Raw genomic sequence first — 23,745 nt, 5'->3', positions numbered from 1 at the left:
GAAGCTTTAGATGGAGCAAGGAATGGACAGAGCATTGAACCTTGGGAGAGTGTTATCATGGCTGTGTGGCTAGCCTTCTCGAACAAGGATTTGATGGGGGAGCCGCACTGTCTAGGTGGTTGCTGTAAGCTCCCAGGGGAGTATCTAGGATCTCAAAGACTGAAGACTATATGACTACTTCCTGCCATGAACACAGACCCTGAAGTAGTTCAACAAGGGTTGTCTACATTGGGAGAGCCCAGGAGCCCAGAGTCAGGGTTTATAACGTCATCTAACATCTGTGTCTATAAAAACATTCATGTCTCTCAATGCATGAGAGCTTACAGTATAAACTCTTGGCCTGAGTTCAGCTGCAGGGGGGTTATGATAATTACAAAAGATATGCACAGTTTTCTTTTCTCTCTGAAAAAGAAACTCATTAGGAATCAATCTCCTTCTCTGGGGGATTTATTACTAAGATATGCATGAGTTCACATGGAGGTTCATAGAAAATTTGCTTTAAAGACTGATAAAATAGCAAAAGTGTGTTTTACCTACATCACATCTCCCAGAAATGCAGTCTATGGGAAGGAATATTTTAATACACTGAAAGACTCGGTGATTTTTTAAGAACATCCTTTATACCTTCATCTCATTTTATTGAATTAGACAGAATCCTCAGAAGGATCACTGACTACAGTAGAACTTAAAAGTGGGTTACATAATGGTTAGATCTCTTTTGTTTGCTGGATTTTTGCTTTTGTAGATAGGGCCTTATATGTAGCCCAGGCTAGCCACAAATTCACAATCTTTGCATCTCGAAGTCTTCAGTGTAAGAATTACAGGCATGCACCACCCACCTATCATGCCCAGCAACAATAAGACTTCTCACATGATATGTCTTATAAATAAATAAGTGATTTATTCACTGCCATTAATAGAAACTCAAAGTAAGAGCAAATACTTCCTGGACTACCAAAACAACAAACAAAACAAAACAAAAAAAAACGTTTTAACAATTCCTTCAACTACTGCTGGAAAACATAGTTTCTACTCACATTTATCTTCAAATTGATTTTCCTTTCCTTAGACCAACTCATTTTTCTTACATAGCAATTCTTTCCTCATAGCAATTCTCAGTACCTCATATGTACAAACTTTTAATCTGAACACTAAAGGAAAATTTTCAACTTCTTATAGATCTTTATTTCCAGGCCACCCAAACCATGAAAAGCAATTATAAAATGTATATGTAGTATTTATTCAATCTATGACATATTATTTTCCAAGTTTATAATGTATGATCCTCTGCCTTTAAGGACACACCATTTATTACCACTGATGGTGCTAATCTGAAGTCTTTTCAAGTAAAATAATAGCCAATCAAGATAACTTTATTTGCTAGTGTGAGACTGTTAGTGATATTATTCTGAAAATGTTAAATGTGATTTGGAAAAAAAACTGGCTTACCTTGCCTTGCAAGTGTATATTACTGCGGATTACATCACGTACTTCCTCCTCAGTGTCTTTCTGTCAAGAAATACGTGTTACTAAAAGACGTCTCATAATCAGTGCATCAACTGCCACAGTCAAAGAACAAATCAAATTCTCTATTAAACAGTGTACCCCTGGCAAGTATGTTTATCAAATGCATGCTAGAAATTTGAAGCATTCTCAGCTCCTTTTTAATCCTCTGTGTGTGTGTGTGTGTGTGTGTGTGTGTGTGTGTGTGTGTGTGTGTGTGTCCCTGGAGATCAGAATAAGGTGTCAGATACTCTAGAGAGCCAAACTCAGTTCTTTCTGAGAATTGTACATACTCTGAACTCTTGAGCCACATTTCTACTCCTCAGAAAATATTTTCTACACTGAAATCACCTCAAACAAGGGTGCCATCCATCTACTTGAACTACTCAGTAAGAATGTCAAGGGTCAACAGAATGACCAAATTTGTGAATGTGCAAAAATGTGTAAGGCACAATTTTTGAAAGTTTGCACAGTCATGTGAAATTATGCAAAACAGAACCAAAGAAATAACTCTAGAAAAATTAAATCCCAATGCCTGTAAAGGACCAGAAAACTAATACCTCATCTAGTCACCGTGGGCACAATACATTTTGCTTTTAATGTTGAAAAATCACCTTTCAAAAATTCGATGAGAGCTCTCATAGCAGATTTTATGAAGGAGTGCATGTGCAATCCACTCCCCTCCACCCTGTGGCCTATTTATTAGTCTTATGTTTGCTTCCAGAACATGCCTTGGAGATGATTACCATCAATTAGGATAAAAACACCTTAAACATAATAGGCAGTCATTGATTTGAGACCTAGGGTCTATGAAAAAACTACTTACTAAAAATGTAACTGTAAATGAAATAGTTATTCAAAGGATGCAATGCCAAGTCTGGAGGTCTGATGACCATCACCCTTGGGTGACCAGGAGACTCACCAAGCTAAATCGGTTTTTGGCCAGAGCAATGAGCTCTTGGTCCCCAGGGGCACAGATGTTCAGTCCAATGGGAAGCAATCGCTTCAGAGCTGCCACAATCAAAGATGTCTGCATAGAATACCGGTCTCCTTTCCGCTTCATTTTCTTCCTCTCTTGATCAGAAATGGCTGCCTGTGGAACAAAGATGAGCACTGGGTTGCCACCCACATTTCTTTCATTCAGATCTATGATATTCTCTGACAGAATCATGGTCCCACTGTCCTTTGTTCTTCAATCCCTCTTTTTAGGAGTCCTAACCATTCTGAAAAGGTTATCTTTCCTTCCCACCATTTTTCTTTTTTTACTTTTAGTTTTTATTCTTCCTACATTTTTACCATTAACTATTCCTACATAGTTATTAGAAAGACACATCATAATATTAGGGAGGAATTCCATATAGTAATTTCATATATAATACACTTTCTAATTCTCAATGCTTAAAAGAATTTACATATAGTAACCTTATTTTTGCTTGGATAAATGCTTTGCAATATACATGCATGCACGGGATATGTTTTATATATTCATACATTTGGATCATTTATGAACTCTCTATGTGGTTTATAAATAACTATTACAAAATTTTTTAATGTGTGTAGCATTTGTGCCTGCATGTGGATATGTTGGGGCACATTTGTGTTTCAGTACCCACAGAGACCAAAAGAGGGCATTGAATCACCAAGAACTGTAGTTACATGTGGTCATGAGCCACCATGTGGATGCTGGGACTTGAACCTGGGCTCTTCACAAGAGCAGCCAGTGTACTTAAGTGCTGAGCCATCTCCCCAGCCCCAGTCATTGATTCATTATAAAGGACTGGTGTACTAAGTCCGAATATTGCAGTATATCATTCCATATACCGTCATGTTCCATCAAATCCATAAATTTCTGGACATTAGAAGCAAGAATTTTATATTCTACAGATATGTACTTACTGTGTGGATCACATTTTTTATACATACCACCTTTTAAGAAATTATTTTTAGTAAGTTTAGTAACTAGGAATCTTTAAGGAAATTATCCTTCATAGGTCATTTTTATTTCTCAGTATTTACTGTACCTCATTCAAACTAATCCTAGAACCTATGCAAACAGCACAAATGCTTTTACATCAGTAAGCAATGCTATCAAACCAGCCCAACTGCCATTATGAACACTCGAAACTTAAAAAACCCTCTAAAAAAGGTCAACTCATAAAGGAACACTGAGACCGATGGGAAGACTTGATACCTTGGACATCTTAGACTTTGTGTCGGTGATGAGGAAGGACATGTTGTTGATTTCATTCTGCACCACAAAGTTCTGTTCCTCTCTTTTGAAATTCTGAGGTTGACAAGGAAACTTCAGTTAAAACCACTTGGAGAAAATACAGTCTGAGATACACAGGAGTCTAGGGTGTCATCAGGAGCCAATGCTGGTTTGGTGTATGACTTACACAGGGACAGCTAGGTTAGAGATAACTGTTTCAAGAACAATATATAAGGGTGATAGACTTTTTCCAATGTTGGGAATCTTTAGGGCTTTTCCATACAAGGCAAGTGCTCCACCATGGAATACACCCCAACCTTCTTACTTCTTATTAGAAGATAAATTCTCATTAAATTGCCAAGATTGGCCTTAAATTTACTCTGTAGCTCAAGCAGACCATCAATTTGTAAACATCCTTCCTTCACTTTCTTGGGAGCTGGGATGACAGACCCATGTCACCAGGCCCATCCTGAATAGGTATGTTTTAAAGACAAGGCTTGAAATGTTCATGTCATAAAATCATGCATTGCCAAATGACAGTATGACCATTCCAGTCCCAGGTTAGCTGGGTAGTGGCATATGTTGTTTCAAGGGATAAACAGTCTTTCCAGAACACACAACTTTGAAACAACTTTCTACTTCCTATTCTGATAGGTATTCCATCTAATTCTAAAAAAAAAAAAAAAGAAAAAAATGCCATAACATTATTTTAAGTACTTTTAATTTAGAAACAGAATGCTAAAATCAATTCATCTGAAACCTTGGAGAATATATCAATATATATAAATAATTTTGATATATATATATGTATATATATATGTGTGTGTGTGCATATATATATATATATATATATATATATATATATATATATATATATTTATCAGGGCATGAGAGATGTCTCAGTCATTAAAAGCTAGGTTTATAACCAAAAAGATATATATCAATATTCCTACTATTGAAAGAACCATTAAATGAGCCTGCTGATTATAATAGATCCCTAATTCCAAAGTACTCTTTAAAACAAAAGTTTCATTGATGTTTAATGATTGCTGAGTGGAATATATATGTCAATTTTCTAGCAGTTTTCAACATGTTTAAACATCTAGTCCTTGATTCCTTCCATTTGTCCTCTTAGCAAGTGAAAACTGTGTTACATATGGGAGAGAAAGAAAGGACTGTTGATCCATCTCTAATTTTGGCAGGTAAAAATAGATTGATTCATCCCAGAATATACATTTTCCTCAAAATTACCACCAAAGAAGCCGTCTCATTAAAATGTGCTACACAAAATAAGGAATCATTCATCAGGCATGGTGATACATGCTGATGGTCCCACAGAATTGAGAAAATTACAAGTTTGAGGTCAGGCTAACTCCAAGGCTAGCTTAAGCTATAAAGTGAAGACTTTTCTCAAAATACCAAGGGCTGAGGCCCACATCAGGCCATCTCTCTATGCCAGCATGTTCAAACCCCAAAACAAAACAAAAAAAAAAAACAAAAACAAAAACAAAAAAAAGAAGTACCTCATTTGATTTAGAGGAACAAACAACCTAAAGAAAAACTTCTCAGGTGCCACAGATATCAAACATTAATATCGATATTTAAAAGTCATTTTAAACCAGACATATCCTAAAGGATCCCAGAACATGGAGGTGAAGCAGCCACTTAATACCAGCCTGGGCCATATGATACACTGTCTAAAAGAGGTGGGATATAAATAAATATCTCAATGTTTATACAATACTATAAAAATTGTATCTTTTAAAGATAAATTACAGATGGAGCTTTAAAAAGGCTCCATTTCCCTAAAGTCCCCGGAGTGATCTTCCCTCTGTCCCAAACTGTCAAAGGAATTCTAAGAGACAAACTTAAGAAATGGTATTTAGACATTGACTGCAGAGACCAGACAACTGGTCTACCTTTGCAAAGCCCTCATCACACATCGAACGATAGATAATTTGCATTCTCATTCTTACATGGGATTTGGACCAGTAAATGAAGACTTCAGCTACCATTCGAAATAGCTCCTCTGCTTCTGGGTTGGGTTCCTTCAGCCACTTTGCCCTGGAACATGTGATAAACAGGTTCTCAGTTAAAGTTAATCAAGTGAAACAACACCTCACCCCCCAAAAAATCCTTTCTATCAAAGTCTGTTTTTAATTTTCTTCCTTCCTCCCTACCTATCTTCTTTCCTTCCTTCCTTCCTTGCTTCCTTCCTTCCTTCCTTCTTTCTTTTTTTCTTCTTGAGACAGGGTCTCTGGCTAGCCTGGAATTTTCTATGTAGACTGAACTTGAACTCACAGAGATTTGCTGACTTCTACCTCTCTCAAGTGCTAGGATTAAAAATGTGTGCTCCTCCTCATCAGTGCTGTGCATTCAGAGGACACTTTCTCGGCATGATTATGAGCAGAGATTTGCTATTTACAATACAAAACTTAAAAGTGGGAGGTGGATTGGACAGGGGGGTTATGTCTGGGAAACTGGGGAAGGGAATAACATTTGAAATGTAAATTGAAAAATCCAATAAAAAAATAAATAAATAAATAATGTGTGCTCCTATGCTCAACCTGCTAAAGCCAGGTTCGCTGACCAAAGAATTCATAATGGTTTCATGGTACTCGCTGGAACATTTAAAAATTTGTAAACATTGAAACTGTCCAACAGCTTTTAAAGAGAAAGAAAATTAAAGGTTTAGTTTTATCTTGAAAAATAGTTGCTTTATAATCCACACCCACAATTTTTGTATATGCTGTATATGTATATGTTTTGTATGTGTATACATATTATTTATATAATGTACACATACACACACACATATATATGTACAATATAAAACAATTTAAATGCATTTCTTTCTGTATAATCTGCAGATTATACTCTAGTCTCTGCTGTAGAAACTGGAACAATATAACAATAGATACATTACTTGCAAAGCATGAAAGGCTTCAGCAAACAATATCATCCAGTTGTAAGCTGAAGATGCCCAATGAGAATTAATGTATGTATTAATATTTTGTTATGTTATAACCATGGGCAAGCTCATGGCTTAGGAGTCACAGAACTATGTGGTCTAAATGAACAGATGAGCGGAGCAGATCATGAAGGACTTGGGGTGGAGCGAGTCACTTTTACACATTGTACCTGTTATAGTCCACAAATCGGATCAAGAGTGGGTAGAAGGCATAGAGATCCCTGGCCAATGTGGTAAACTCATCTAGAATGAGCAGCTCCGCTTCGGACATGTCCCCTCTGGCTTCGGCTTTTAGGTGGTCTTCCTCAGACACTACCATGGCAGCCTTTTTCTTTAGTTTCTCCATTAAGGGTAAGAAATGAGTTTTTAAGAGCTGAGGTTTCACCTTGTTGATGATTGGCTGTGAAAATACTGTTTGGAAACAGACATTAATATTCTGCTGTGAAAACACCCATTGAAATTAGAATGAATTGCTGGAATGGTCAAATGGGAGTGAGATTCCTACCTTTTCTCTTTCAGAGCTTCCTTACGGACAAAGCCCATGTCCCTGCCATTTTTCTAGCCACAAACCTAATTGCATAATTGATGCTTAGACATGATTACTGAACTCAATTCAGTGTGCTTATTTTTTAACAAAAGATTGATGATTTAGAATAAAAGTTTGAAAAGACAGAATCATATCAGATTAGTTTTTAAATTTAGTATTATTATACAAAGCCCAACAATGGAAAGGAGTCTTCTAGTACTTTCACTTTTAGAACACTGTAATACTACCATGTGAGACCTGAGGTCCCCTCAGTTTATCCCATCATCATCTCCTGGAAGAGTTAGATTATACATAACATTGTGGTGAGCATTCAGTAATAGGTCTAGACTTACACAAGCAATTTTTAAGATGGATTTTTATATTACATTTATATAATATGCACATATATCTATAAATATATACATATATACATTGGGACATGTATATGTGAGAGAAGTTAAAAATCTACCTATTCAATCATTAAGACACTGGTATTATGTTTTTAGTTTTAATCAACAGATACGCCCATTAATTCAGACTACACACAGATTATTCTGCATTCCTTTAAAATTTTTGCTTTTGGTTTCTATATTTAACATGAACATTTCCCAAGATAACAAAACATAGCTGAAACCCGAATGCTTGGAGAAAATGTAATATTTTTGTAAGAGGACATACAGAAAGTAATTACCCAGGCTGCTCTAGCTGTTGGGGACTTAGGCAGCTTCCAGAATTTTAATTTAAATCTTATAATGATAAACTGAACTGTACATGCTTTACTTCATCTTCCATTCCTGAGCCCATTGTCATCAGGGAGTAATATGAAGGCATGTTGTTTCAAAATCCAGCTTTACTTTTGTCTCTGTCTACATAATCATTATTGATGTTATTATTCATTATTCTTATGATTGATAGTCTTATATAGAAATAAACAATTTAGAAAACAAATTATTAACTGCATAATGAGTATCTATAATTGTCATTTTGATATAACCTAGAATCATCTGGGGGGAAGAGTCTCAATGAGAATTATCTACATTGGGTTGACTGGTGAGCACGCATGTCGGAGTTTGTCTTATTTATGGTAACTGATGTGGAAGACTTAGACCACTGTGGGTTACTCCATTACCTATGCAGGAAGTCTCGAACTATGGAAAAGTGGAGAAATTGAGCTGAGTAAAGGCAAGCAAGCGAGCATGCATCATTTATCTATTTTTGCACTTGATGGATTTGACAGGACTAGCCACGTTAGGCTCCTGCCACAATGATATCCTTGCAGTGATGTGCTCTAACCTGGTACGTCTAAGCTATAACAAACTCTTCCTTTCAAAAATGACTTTGCGTCAGGATATTTTATCAGAGCAGCAAAAATGACACTAGGGCAGTTAGCAAATGTCTGATCTTATCCATATCTTTTAAAATAGCATAACAGTACTAAGCAATGGTAATTCTGAGCACAGAAGAAATCACTGAAGATTACTGTAGGAAATTTGTAGCCTTCCATATTTAAAATATTTGCTGGGAATAAGTGATACGGTGTGTTCTTTCCAGTCCTTACCAGCTAAGCGCTTCATCCAGGCCCCTTCATCAATCCCCAGGTTGTTGTAGATGATCTTGAGAATGTTGCCCAGCAGTGTGTTCATGTGCTCTGAGTTGAGCGCTGTGCAGCACATCTCAGCCCTCTCTGGATGGTTCTCAGGACCGTGCTCCCACCACCTTGACATGTAGCTGCATAACATGGGCAGTACCACCTCCATCATGTGTGGCATCTGAGTGTAACGGATTCCTGACTCTGCCAGCTCTATGATCTCAGTCATGAGCTTCTCCAGGGATGGTATATTTGGGCAGACATCCTCCACATTTGCGGGTAAACTGAGAGCTAAAGAAACACAGATAAAAATGGTATGTGTTCAGTGCAAGAACCGGTACCCTGTGGCAGATTTGGCTTTCTCAAACAGACACCATATTTCACGTTGGGCTTCAAAACTCAAATCTGTCTGTCCTTCTCCTGACACCTTCTTCCTCTTATCATGGCTGGCTGCCATTTAAAAGTTCTTTCCGAACGCCACTGTACTGACTAGTTTTGTGTGTCAACTTGACACAAGCTGGAATTACCACAGAAAAAGGAGCCTCAGTTGTGGACAGGCTTTCATAAGATCCAGCTGTAAGGCATTTTCTCAATTAGTGATTAAGAGGGGAGGACCCAGTCCATTGTGGGTGGTGCCGTTCCTGGACTGGTGGTCTTGGGTTCTATAAGAGAGCAAACTAAGCAAGTCTGGGGAAGCAAGTCAGTAATATCTCTCCATGGCCTCTGCATCAGCTCCTGCTTCCTGCCCTGCTTGAGTTCCAGTCCCGACTTCCTTTGGTGATGAACAGCAATGTGGAAGTGTAAGCTGAATAAACCCTTTCCTCCCCAACTTACTTCTTGGTCATGATGTTTCTGCAGGAATAGAAACCCTGACTAAGACCTGCCCACGATCCTACCATGCCTCTGCTCTAGCAGGCTCTTTGACAGCTGTTCTGCCTACTTCGCAGCAAATAAGATTAGGGATTCTCTTTGTCCTGCTTCTTGGACTCACCATTTTCAAGAGCTCTCTGTGTATCCCTATTCACTGCTACTCCCTCCTGATCCTCGCTGTCTTCAGTCCCTGTAACTTTGTACTCATTACAGCAGTGTCCTTAACTCACTTCTTTCTCATCGCCCAATTAGATGTTGGCTTCTTTGAGGATCTATTTTTAGCCCCCTCTCTTCCTCTGCCTATATATTTATCTTGACAACCACATATACTACTGCTGGCTTCTGTTTGGCTATTACTACAAACCTTCTACGTTCTACTTATTCGTCTTTTTTGGTGTCTAATCCTGGATTTTTTTTCAGGGTCCACCAAGACAGACACAAGAGGTATAAACTTTTGACTTAATCTCTAACAGAGTTATTCAAGCAAGATGTTATACAATCAATCACAATGGCTAAAGGCTGACAAACCTTCTTTGAGATGATTCTCCCTCCAGGAAATCTCACAACCACTGCATTGCCTATCTTTGCAGTGGGCGCTGCTTAGTCACTGCTTCCCAGGACTCAACACAGCTGAGCTGTGCGTTTATCTCCTCTACTGCTGTCCAGGATCTCACTGATACAGCAGTCCCTCTATGTAGCTGGTAAATGAACCTTCTTTGCTACTGGCGTCAGTTCCCATTCTTTCTTCCCTCTTCTGGCTTCCCAGCCTTGCTTCATTGTCTGCTCACTTCTTGCGGGAGCTATCTCCAGTCAACATTTTCCCTAATGAATCAAAACTTCTGACTTCCCAATTTCAAGACTCATCCTGAATTATCTGTGTTGAGTCTTCCCAGGGGCTCTAGAATATCATTACTTTCTAGTACCCAGTAGCCTTTATTCTGAATTCTATTGTCCATGTCTATCAGTCTCTGTTTCTGTCTTTCTCTATCTGTCTGTGTCTGTCTGTCTGTCTCTTTCTCTCTCTTTCTCCCCCTCTCCCTCTCCCTCCCCCTCCCCCTCCCTCTCCTCTTCTCCCTCTCCCTCTTTCTCTCTCCTACAGGTGAGAATTTCCTGCAGAAAGATTCAAATCTTAGTCATTTTTATATCTCATCTCCCCTATCCACCTGAAATAGTTGATTAAAAGATAAATGACATCATGAAATTTAATTCCTGTTGCTATGCAAATGAGGTGAAATAGAAACCTAATCAGGTATGTAACCTGTTTGCATGGTTCCTTATCTTTACAGAGGTAATAAATCTACTTTCTTCTTGACTTGTGTCAATAGACTAGTGATTCACAAAACCTTAATAAGATGACTCTGTGTATTATTACACAGGAAAATCAACAGATTGAACTTAACCATTTTTCACTACTTGCAAACATATAGAAACTCTGTAAAAAACAATACTATTGATACTATTGCACATTCAATACCTTTGCCTTTGCTTTCATTTATTCATGAGGTAAAAGTGACAAAGTAGCCAAATTAAACAATAATTATTCAGGTCACTAAAATTCCTTATTTGGTAAGATTCACTAAAAAATAAGACAAAAAACCAACAGTGTAACTAGGTCACAGAGAAGCAATTTCACAGGTAAAGGGGTATGCACTCCAGGTTTTGAAAATATTCTACAATTATTAGAAATCGTTCAAAATCAATCTACTGAGAAAAACATTAAACAGAAAAAGTCATTAGAGGGCATCTGTGACATATTTTGCCATGAGAATTGTCTGGACTATTCTAGAGTCTACTAGAAGAATAACTGGAGTTTACTTACTTATCATTCAGCTCAACTTGCAATCCTATTAATAATTCTAGTAGGCTCTCTATGGTAAATATCAGAACTCAATATCAAGGGAATAAATGTCTTTTTTAGATGGAGTCATGAGCAAAATAGGGCTATCTACACAACAAATGATCAGATTGTCTTGCATGGGGTATCACACATTAATCTGAGTTTCATGATACGACAACCACACACATAGATAGACTCATGAGTCTTAGACAGACACACCTTATATCTAGGTATAGACTAAAGTTGTTGGCTAGGTTTCTCAGAATTCCAATAATAAACTTTTAAAGTGAAAAATCAGTTAAAGATAAATTTGAAACACATGAAATAGGATCAGGAAGTTCTCATGTAATATTGACATGAACACTGTGTGTTACATGTGTGAGTATATGCATATACACACAGACACACAGACACACACATACACACACACACACACCATATACACAAAACAAATGTTTAAAACATAAAAACAATCTACCAATGAAATAAACAACAATACCATAACCCTTCCTGACTTATTGTAAGACTACTCAATAAGAAAGCCAATAAACCTACTTTTTTCATATTTGCTGATTATTGTTCTGCTTTAGTTGAGAATTCATTTTTCTTTGTCTCATTAACTTAAAAGCAATTAAGCTTTTTTCTTTCAGAAACATTAGAGGAAGTGCACATTAAAATAAGAATGCTGAATAATAATGCTTGAGAACAAAGAGACTGAGAGATCATAACTGAAAAAGGTAATTTAAAAACACTGTATTACAGGAATCCCTCTATTTAGCATCTATGTATATTAATTCATGAACAAGCATGGAAATTATTAAAATTATGGGACGTTTAGCCCACATATGCACGGATTGCCTCAAATTATGAACTATCCCATCTGCCAATTATGTTAAGAAATCACCCACATTCTGCCCCTTGCAACCAACTCCTATTCCCCTCCCCCTCCTCCCCCTCTTCCTCCTCTTCCTTTTCCTCTGAAATCCAGGAAAAGTGGCTCCTCTGGTAACCTGGACTCATGAGCAATCACATTCCAGCCCGCTGCTTCTTCAGGAATCAAACTTCTGGATAAATCTTCTCATTACCCCAACAACAAAAAACACTACAGAATAATTTCATATGCATCATGAAGACATGGCTTCATTTCTCAAAAGGCAAGCGTAGTTCTGTGTTACCTGCTCTTTCTCGTGAAGACCTGGTGTTGTAGATGGAGTAAACATTATGTTTGTCCAGGTGGGTTTCTAGAAAGGCGATAGGGAAGGCACCAGCAAAGGCAGCTAGGCATTCTCCGAGTGCAGAACGTTGCCTACGAGTGCAAAAAGTTTGAGTAACTAAAGGAGTAACATTGGGAAGCAGTAAGTTTAACCTACAAGAGGGATATCAATGTTGCTACTTTAAAAAAATTTAGGAAGAATTCAGAAAATGTCTTTGAGAATAAAATCAGAATTCTGCTACTACCTCTGCACAGTTAAAGCAAAAAGGAAAAACTGAGCTCGTGGGTATTTAATTACGAAAGTTAAGGGTGTAATCTAAACCAATCTTGTGAAAGGGTATGACAAGTCATAACTCTGTCAGACATGGATGCTTTTAGCTGAGAATCTCTGAAGTCTGGGATTGTTATTAGTTAGGAAAATAGTCAGAAATAGACACCAGAATTGGAGGGTTGAGTGGTGTTGGGTCTTAGTTTACCTGTGGACAGCATTTGGTGAGCCCTTCTGTCTGGAGGGTGAGAAGATGAGCTTCCGGCCCACTTTGTATTTCATTGTGTGCTTATACATGTACACGTGGTTATGTGGGCATGTATGCGCACAACAGGAGACCAGAGGTCAATGCCCAGTCACTTCCTCAGCCACTCTCCATCCTAGTTTTGGAGTCAGGTCTCTCACTGACCCCGGAGTCCACCAGTTCATCTAGACTGCACTCTCAAGCAAGCTCCAAGGATTCTCTTGCCTCTGTGCCCCCGGCCCTGAGATTACAAGCTACATGCTGTCCTGTTGGGTTTAGTTGGGTGGTATGGGTCTGGTCTCCAGTCAGCAAGCCTCTCCTCAGTTCTTTGTCTTTCTGATACACAACACTAGCAGTCCCTCTCCTAAGACGTACAAGCTCTAAGGTGAAAATTTATATATTATGTTGTTATATAAAAGACAAACTATTAAATTTTATATACGATACTCCCACTGTGCTTTATAATAATTCTTAAAGATTTTCAAGTTCCTCTTGAGGAACTGAAGAAATTATCTGTGTTGCTTCAAAAATAAGAAATGTATACAAAATGAAGAGGGTTGAGATGCAGTTGCTGTCAGTGCTGGGCTGTTATTAGCTCTTACCTTTCCACATAGATGCTCTTGCTGGTTCCCAAGGCATACAAGCTGGTCAGAATTCTGTAACAAGACACCTGCACATCCTCCACTGAGAACAGAGAGAGTCTCCATTGAGAAGTAAACACTTGCATAGCACTTGACCCTGAGAATGTGTAGGCTCAACCCAGAATTCCTCACTACAGTCAGTAAGCTTGAAATTTTGGAAAATGAAAAATAAGAACACATTTACAAAATAAAATGTAAAGGCTTCTTTTCAAAAGTCTCCCCTGCATGACAGGAGCTCGAGACACATAAGTGAATGTGTTGTGATTATCCAGAACATTATGAGAAAAATATTTTAATAATCTTTCTCAGTATGTGAAAGGAAAGGACCTGCTCAGGAATATAATAAACCATGAGACTGTCTGGAGGGGAAAAGAATGACTTTCAGCTTTGGGTCTTCTTCTGGAGAGAAGTAAAGATGCTCTATGTTCTACAGAGCTTTGCATGGAAAAGGTCTCTCAGTGCATACGATGTTGAATATAATAACTGTCCGTTACCATAACTCACAAATATCTCCAAAGATCTGACATTCAAATGTAAATTTCTCCAGGAGATATTTAAAGTTTTTTTAAATGTTTAAATTATGTATGCATTTATCTATCTATCTGTGAGCTTGGGCATGTCAGTACAGGAACTTGAAGAGGCCAGCTGGATCCTCCTAGCTGGATTTATAGGGGCTTTTAGGCCATCTGAAGTGAATTTTAGGAACCAAAATCTGGTCCTCTGTAAGAACAATATATGCTCCTAACCACTGAGCTATCTTTCCATTTTTCCCTTCCTACAGTATTTGATGATAGGAAAATCAAGCAGAGAATCTAGGAAATGTCTTTAAATCTAGGAAATGTCTTTAAATCATTGAGTAAGATAGGATTAAAAGAGAAAGAAACCTACAAAATATGGCTTTCTAAATCTAACACCGCTAGATATACCCTGGCATGTCAGAAGAAATCATCTTTGACGTTAGACCTATTTCCTTCTATAGTCTGGGCTACAAGCAGTGTTCCTCCTGGTGAAAATAGGGTTCTATCAATGCTAGAGGAGGAGCCATAGAACAGCACAGTGGTTTCACATTGTACTCTCCATCACCTGGGAAACTCAGACTATGAGAGTCCCCGAAGGTGTAGTCCCTGAAGCTCCCCCCAAAGATCCTTCCTCATCCCATGTTCCTGTGGGCAGCCCTGCAAAAGGTCAGGACAGCTCAAGTGTTAATTTCCCACTTAACTTTGGTTATTCTGGGGACAAACTTTTAAAGTTAACTTTGGAGTTCTGGCCCCAAACTAGCTAAGCAAATCTCTCTCGAATCACACGGAAACCTATCCACAGAGCTATTTTTGCTTGGCATAGTCAAACAATTGAGATCATGCTCAGTAGAGATAATATTATTTGTTGGAATAATCTGTGGTGCAGTTAGCAATCTGTGTTGGACTGAGAAATGATTTGAGAACATTTAAGGTGGCATGTCCCTATGCTCCAAATCCATGAATACTGGAAAGATGCAATGAAATTCAGGGAATTCGGTGGGACCTAGGCTTCAACAGTGCAGAAGAATCAATCTAAAACTGTGGCTGTATTCTGGGTCCATGAGACAAACGGATCTTTCTCTCTATCAAATGGTTTCTATCACCTGTACACCCATCTATGCAGTTAAGTAACGATCCAAGCGTCTGCATGCAGAAGCTCATTGGGATGACCCTGATGGTCCTAGTTCAAAAGCCAGCAACTAAAGACCAGAGTTACATACATATCAGATCTTCTCCAAACTGATGCTGGCCAATGTGCTCAAACAGGGAAGAGAGCATGGGCAGGAGCGCCACGGTGGTATAGTTGATGATCTGAGTCACGCCCTTGGGCTGGCTCCTGGTGTGAGTAAACTGGCCCTGCTTAAGGTTTTCCATCGTCTTTTCCAGATCCTCCGCCGCATTGTCCAGAAAGGCCCTGAGAGCACTTTTCACGCTGTCCAGACCCGTCTTCATCACAGTCCTGGGAATTTAGGAAGGAAGAGATTAGATTTCTGACAGCCACAACCAAAGAAGAAAACCTTGCCTCCCCACCCCTCTCCCAGCCACTATGCTACCTCTCTACTACAGTAGATACCTAGAATACATTCAACTTCTATATTTTTATTGGCATATATTAATTATGTATAATAATGGTTTCTTTATGATATTTTCACATATGCATATAATATATTTTGGCCATATTCACCTCCAATTACCCTCTTTCTTGTCTCCCTCCCACTAATCCTTCCCTCTTTCCAGAGAGTTCTTTGTCCGTGTGTGTGTGTGTGTGTGTGTGTGTGTGTGTGTGTGTGTGTATGTATGTATGTGTGTGTATGGTGTGTGTATGTGTATGTGTGAGTGTCCTGGGTATGGAGGGGTGTGTGCATGTGTGTGTGTGTGTGTGTGTGTGTGTGTGTGTGTGTGTATGGTGTGTGTATGTGTATGAATAAGTGTCCTGGGTATGGAGGGGTGTATGTGTGTGTATGTGTGTGTGAGTTTGTATATAGTATGTGTATGACAGTGTGTATATGGTGTGTGTGTGTGTGTGTGTGTGTGTGTTTGTGTATGTGGTGTGGGTGTGTGAGTGGGCATGTGTGGGGGAAGGGGTACTCATACGTCATACATTCATAATTGGTAACTCAGTAATAAAATTAGTTGCTAGAGAAATAATATAAAGATTAAACAACCTCCTTATGCACCCAGAATCTAAGGACCATTGTATCCACTGTAATTTACAAGGTTTCTTTTCACTTGAACTAAAATATTCATGAAACCACAAAAATAAATAAGGATATGCAGTCCCTTTTAAAACATTCTTATGTGTCATAACTATATTAACTCATTTAGGTAAAAATGTGACTATTTACCTTGCATCCAAAGTCTGACCCAAAATATGAAGACAGTTCACAATTGAGGTAGCATCATTCCCTGAAGGGGAAATAAAAAACTGTATAAGTTGCCTTTGGAGTTTCTCAATCTTGTCCTGTCCCATTAACACGTGTGTCACAAATGTCGGTTAATTCACACAGCTCAATCATAACTTAATGAATACGACTTTTTAAGGCCTCAAATTTGAAATCATGCAGTTTCTCTGCTTAAAAGTGGTTGTGCACATGTAAGTAGACAAGCGGTGAAGCATGTCTTACCAGGTAGCAGACATGCTCCAGCAGCATTCAAAAGCATCACGCAAACCGGAAGGAACTTTTTCTGAATTCCTCAGATACACTCCTCTCCCCACACTACCTCACTGTAACGCACATGGTATGCAGACATTGAAAGTCAGTGTGTATTCTGAAATGACGTACGCTAAACCTCTATCCTAACTCTATTTTAATTACTTCAGAAGTCTCTGCTTTCTTATTTTATTCAATGGCCTCGGGGTGACTCAATATGCCTGAATTCTAATGTGGTAAAGTGGAATGATTTATCCAAACTTTGTTGGTCTTTGGCAAACAAAGGAAGTTGCCATTAAATGCATTTTTAAAATTAAAACTAGACGTTAGAGAAGCAAAGCAGAACTTATTTGTAAAGACTGATTTCTAAATATCTTTATCATGTACATCTAATTATACATGTGGGGGGAGGGTGCATATGTGCATGCAGTACCTGAGGAAAGCAAGCAGGGGCATCAGATCCCCTTGAGCTGAAGTTACAGGTGGTTACTAACTGCCTTGATGTGGGTGCTGGGAACAGAACCTAGGTCCTCTGCAAGAGCAGTACTTGCTCTTAATTACTGAGCTGTCTCTCCAGAATTTAAGCCAACAGTCTTTTGCACTACTCAAAACGTAATTCTTAAAAACAGTCAGATTCATGCACTTTGACTGCCATTTTGTAAATAAAGTACAAAATTATAAATAACATAAATGGAGTATGTGTGTGTGTGTGTGTGTGTGTGTGTGTGTGTGTGTGTGTGTGTGTAATGCTTGGAGGTGGGAATTTTTTAAAGTAAATAAATGAAATTACTTTATTAAAAATAATTTGACTACCAAAATATGGTCAAACTATATCAGTCTTTGTTCTATATTTTAATCTAACATGCATGCACACATGCACAAATTCTATGAATCCTTAGGATAATGAGTCATGTTTCAATGTAAGTTTTTTTGTAGCATTTGAATGTTATTTCTTTAAATAACACTTCCTCAAATAGCCCACTTACACATCCATAGACCTGGTTGATCTTCCCGGATCAGGGGCAGGCCAACTTAGATACATCCTAAGACAAAGACACTCTCAGTTCTAGGTAGTCACTGTCCTCAAAGGTGCTTTGGGCTTTAAAGGCATTTCTTTTTCATTGTCTATACCAGGACCAACAACCCAAGCACAATCTGGCCCTTTTAGGGATAACATACCCAGATTAATTTTCTGGTATTTCTTGATAGAGGATAGCAGTAATTATTGGAATACCGGAAGCATTTTGAAGGGAGACATCAAAACTGTCAATGTAAGTCTAATCTGCTAGCAATCAGGAAGAGATTGCAGGTGAAGCTTTCTCTGGATTACGTCACTTAGCAATCACTTTTGAAACTTATCCAAGTTAGAAATTTAAGATCCATGCTCTGGTGAAAGCATCTTCAACTGGAAAATAGAAAAACTTGAACAAAACACATAGCTTCCTCTTAAACATCTGATATTTATGCTATGCAACATCCTCCCAGTTAACACTGAAGTGAACTGCAGTGATAGTGATTGTCTGTTCAGGCTTGAGGCCACTGGGGATAAACCAAAAGAGGTATTTGGACGGTATGTTTATCATGTACAAAATGCTGAAAGCCTCCATGTCAAAAGTTTGAGACTTCTCTACTGCCTCGGGTGTTTATCTTGGGGAACTGCACGCCTTGCTAAGGAAAACATTTGAGTTATTTAAATAAAGAAAAAAAAATCCTTACAACTTGAGCACTTACTAATTTGAGCATCTGTTGCTGTCTTCTCTATTGGGGCTCTTTGAGAGTGGGATCTGATTGGGTCTCTCATTCCTTCATTCATATTTTTATAAGGCTGCTATGTGCCAAGCTTTCTGTTTAGCCCTATGGGGACAGATGGCACACAGAAAGGCAGGAGTTTACCACATTTAAGGGAGAACTAAGAAGGTAAGTGTTGGGTGAGGGGACTCTTGATCTCATGGAGCAATGATGGTGCCAAAGCCCCTGAGCACAGATGGACATGACTAACTGCAGAAGGAGAGCGTTTGCCGGGTAGCACGGCGGGCAAGGAAAGGTGTAATGGTGGGTGTGGATAGAGTGGCACACAAGCGAGCCAGCATAGGGACTTGCATGCTCAGGTTTCTCTACAGAAATGGAAAGCACTGGGCATGCAGGTGCAGGATAAGAGGCTGGTGTCTGAGCAGGACATGGTGGCCTGGGGTTCAAAGTGGGCAGAGAGGATTAAGACAGAATAGCTTCTTTGGTCTTGAGTGACACAGGTAAAAGTGTTTGTAGGTTGATTTCAGTGTGGTAACAAAATGGAAAATTCTTCAGTTCTCCATCTTCACAGCCTGAGAGAATGTCTAGCACACAGCAGAGACACAATGACCATGATGTATTCAATGATGTATTTAAAGGACTAGATTTTTCTTTTGTGTGTGCGAACAATGCCCTTAACAGACCTTACAGGCACACAGCCATTTGCCATCACCCCTGAGATTGCTCTGCATTCATATTCTGTTCCCTCTACGAATTACTGAAGGATTTAATATGATGGATAGGCTTGGGATGCTTTTGCTGCATTGAGGTTAGCATACAGATTTTATATCTAGCAAAAGTAGAAAGTAATAATGAGATTAAAAACAAGATTTCTTTAGCCAACACTGGGTTCTTAGAATGGCAAATGAGATCCCCATTGCTTGTCAAACTCTCTAAGTACCATTCCAGTCCCAACTGAATGGAATTCATATATGTGTCTACTTAGCATGACTTTGGAATTCACATGGGAAAGCATGGATTTAAGCAGGATGGCATTTTCTTTCTATCCCCACCCCCACCCCCCACTATAAAATACTTGATTCACCAGGATCCAACAGTGAAAACATCTATCCATGGAACAAGTAACTTTATCATTTTCCCACACAACAAGAGATGCCTTAGGGGCCTCCAGATGACAGTTCACAGTGTGAGATCTGCTAGCCAATTCTGTTCTCTGGGTGGTTTCACATAAAGAAAGGACTTTTAAAAGGAAATCGAAGGCACATGCAAATGTGGGTAGCTAACTTCTGGTAATCCTCATGGTTTAGATGTCATAACAATCTTGTAACTACTCAGAAGAATTGTGGATGTGAATTTAAATTTGGCAGATAACACAGACTAAACATCCCCAGTACTAGACCTACTAGACCTACTAGACCTACTCATCACTGTGACCCTAACAGCAAGAACTTGGTCTGTTTATTGCTCCCCCTTGGTCTCCAATGCCTAACTATGGAAAGCTAATATGTACCTTTTCGTATCTTCAGTTTTGGTACCCATTATCAAATCTAAATCTGTCTCAAGTGGTTCTTAAATAAAGTCATGAATTATTTTCAAGTATCTTTTTATGTTTATATAGGTGAGTCATTTGTGTGAGAGTGCCATTAAAGCCCAGAAGTGGGATCTCTTGAAACTGAAGAGGGATCTCTTGATCACAGTCATGACTTGCCCACTGTGGGTATTAGAAATTGAACCAGGGTCCTCTACAAGAGCAGTACATACTGTTAACCGTTGATCCATCGTATCTGGCTCCAAATCATGTGTGTGGTGTGTGTGTGTGTGTGTGTGTGTGTGTGTGTGTGTGTGTGTGTGTATTAAATTTGAAAAATAATATCCAAATATATATGAAATAAGGTAAAACTACTAAGAACAAGATTACCATGAGTATGTGCAAGCATCTACTAAACTCTCATGCAGTCATGGAATGGGCTATGTGAAGGTGTCATGTGCATCTACCTCAAATAGCTACACTTGTACTTTATTTTGTATTTAATCTGATTTACCTAAGTAAGAGCTAATAACTAAGTTTGGATAAACCCAATAGGTAAAAGCTAATGGATCAAACTAGAATATGAACACAGCAAGTTCACAGTTCCCACAATGTCTCGATAATTGTTAACTCATATTAGGTTTACTAGGCACCCAAAATCTCTAAGGTTAGTGGTGATTTTAAGCCTACCACAAACACAAAACGTCAAAGTTTAGGCATTCAATGTCTCTTTGTCGAAATCATACAGGTGGTTAATTCTCAAAAGCAGCATGTACACAGTCAAAGCCCAATGTTCCCTCCTGGTCATCACATGAGTCAAAAGCCAGGCTATATTTGTGCTATGTAAAGTTTGTGTGCTAAGACTTAAAGACTTTATTAACAAGGCAAGTCTGTACACTGTGCAGAGAATGTCTGATTGTTGAAACATCTTAAGACATTAAGCTTAATATATTTCAAATACAGCATCCAAATAGATATTAAGATCACATAAGAAAGAATAATTTACCCCTTGCATGGGAACAACACACTATATTACACATTTATTGTCAGTTACCCTTGGATGATATACTTGAAGGGAAAATACGAATCTAAATAACAGGCAAAAGGAATTCTTGCTGGTGGAAGATCCATATAGTTAGTATTCCTTTGGGAAAGGTTATCATTATTTTTAAAATGGTATAATGAAAGTGTCTGGAATGTTGGGAACACTATCTTGGCCTGACTATTGACTAAGTGGGTGTATAATTATGGAAAGTTTCTTATTTTTAAAATGTACATACTTTGTCATAAATGTCAGATATATATCATAGATTTTCTAAAAAGGGAATTAAATTACACAGAACATAAAAAATAAGAGTATGAAATACGTGGCCAGTTAGAAGTTAACACAGTGTTATGCCTTCAGGTGAGTTTATAAACATTAGCAGTAACAGCTAAGCCTCCCATAAAGGCTATCCATAACTAGACAAGATTCTCTAATGACAAAGTGGGTATCTGAACATGCTCTACCCTGGGAAACTTGAACACAATATAAGAATCTTGACAGAAGAGTTTTCCAATGAATTGTTGTCTATCGATAAGAAGTTAAACAAAATCAGTTAAGCCTAAATCATTCTGAAGGCAAGTCCTTGAAAATTTAAAATATCTTAAACAATAACATAAAAACTCAGACAATTTATGTAAACTATGAATTAACTGATAAATAGAAGTGTTCTGAGCCTTCTAGAAAGGAGGACTATCCAGTAGAAAACTAGCTAGTTATACTAAAACCAATTTCTTCTTAATTTTTTAATAAGAATTATTATTTGTGTCTGTGTGTATGTATCTGTCTGTCTTTCTGTAAGACCCTCAGTTTATCCACTGTGACTTTTCCAATAAGGGCTTAGTTTTCTAAATCTATAGTCTTTCATAAAACTGTAAGTTAAACTGAAAGCATTTCTAGCCATATAACTCAATAAAATATCCCAAAATTATCCCCAAAACATAGAGAACAAAGGGCTCAAATTTGCTTTGGCATTTATACAATCTATGAGTGACTAGATTGTGGCAGCAGCGGCAGATTCCTAAAGTTCCAAGTAGGAAGACCTGCAAGGGTGAGAGTGCCACCCTGCATGGCTCTCTGGGAGAAGTGCTCAGGAGAATGGCCTTGACCTACAAGGACCCTGGGACACATCAGAAAAAGGCTGGGTGTGGGGGAGTGATCCACAGACGTCACTGTGACCAAGCAAAGCTCTTGGGCACTATGGTCCCAAATACCAAGCTCCAATGCTTGGAGTGCAGGAGACAAACATATCTGTAGCTGAGAACACTGAAAATGAGAGGTAAATTCCAAATCAGCTTATTGTTTAATTCCCAGAGAGAGCTGAGCAAAAAATCCAAGAGCCTGGTTTCATTTCACTCTCAAAATAAAAATACGGCAGAACTTGCCATTTTCAGACTTTTGCTCCTTTAATTAAGTACCCTTTGTTTTTCAGTCATGAATTGGACTGGCTTAGGGAAGTCATCGCCCTCCATTTTGCCATAGGTAATGTCACTTATATACAACCTCCAGGAACTTATCTGGCCTATGATGGCCATGCATGCAGCCGTGCAGTCATGCATCCATGCAACATAACAACACACAACGCAGTGCAAAATTAGCAAAGGAAAGCCCCTGATGGCCATGCTCAGAAATTAGCAAAGGAAAGCCCCTGATGGCCATGCTCAGAAATTCCCCAAGGGTCTCCTTACCAAACAGTGAAATCCTATGCCTGACAAGAACTCCAAGTTTGCAGAACAGGCTGAGGACAAAAGAAAAACAAAAGGAGAAAAAGGGAGGGGTGGGGAAGGTAGAAAAAAGACAGGGGGAAGGGAATTTAAAATAAATTAAATAAGATGAGAAGAAGAAAAATAAATAAAGAAAAACAGAACAGCTGACCTATGAGCCGGAAAGAAAAAGCAAACATGATGTCACGCAGAAAGGGTCGGTTCTCTGAGCGGGATGTGGAGTAAGAGAGTAAAGAAAGAATTTCTGCGTCTCTTAACAACATGGTTAAAAAAAGCACATATTATAAGTAAAGAAACAAAACTAAAACAGAAAGCAAAGCTCATTAATACAGAAGCCATCTCTATAAACCTCACAGAGAACGGGACTACAGGAAAACCACATGGGGAGAGCTTCATTTACTAGGCCCCGGCACCCCTGTATATTATCATGGGCATTTCTTACGAACGGAAATATGGTACTCTGGGCATAAAGGTTATGATAAGTCTTAGTGCTTGCTCCTTTCTCGAGAAAACTGTCTCTTATAAGCTAAACTGGGCTCCTTATGGAAATACCAAGCGTCCTGGATTTCGACTTCATGAATTAGAAACTGAGTCTGACCTGATTATCTGAAGATCAGTCAGAGGAAATGGCAGACCAGAAGGCATCTTAATGATGATGGGTGA

The 23,745-nt window shown here is 38.5% G+C and overlaps 1 protein-coding gene across 4 annotated transcripts in view; it reads right to left on the bottom strand.

The window, feature by feature from the left end:
* The window catches only part of Ryr2 (ryanodine receptor 2), a 593,362-nt gene that overhangs the window by 109,582 nt on the left and 460,035 nt on the right, over window positions 1-23,745 (bottom strand). For all 4 annotated transcript variants that reach the window (XM_087591546.1, NM_032078.3, NM_001191043.3 and 1 more), the window contains 11 exon segments: window positions 23,047-23,096; window positions 16,734-16,794; window positions 15,609-15,847; window positions 13,832-13,913; window positions 12,680-12,810; window positions 8,768-9,088; window positions 6,854-7,094; window positions 5,689-5,776; window positions 3,695-3,787; window positions 2,426-2,596; window positions 1,450-1,509 (listed from right to left, as the gene is read on the bottom strand). In XM_087591546.1, coding sequence (XP_087447672.1) covers window positions 1,450-1,509; window positions 2,426-2,596; window positions 3,695-3,787; window positions 5,689-5,776; window positions 6,854-7,094; window positions 8,768-9,088; window positions 12,680-12,810; window positions 13,832-13,913; window positions 15,609-15,847; window positions 16,734-16,794; window positions 23,047-23,096 — 1,537 coding nt within the window.

This window comes from Rattus norvegicus, chromosome 17 (genome assembly GCF_021556685.1).
Source record: "Rattus norvegicus strain SHRSP/BbbUtx chromosome 17, alternate assembly SHRSP_T2T, whole genome shotgun sequence".
NCBI classification, from domain to species: Eukaryota; Metazoa; Chordata; class Mammalia; order Rodentia; family Muridae; genus Rattus; species Rattus norvegicus.
The sequence above is the reverse complement of the archived record's forward strand: the minus strand, read 5'-3'. Positions and strand labels throughout refer to the sequence as shown.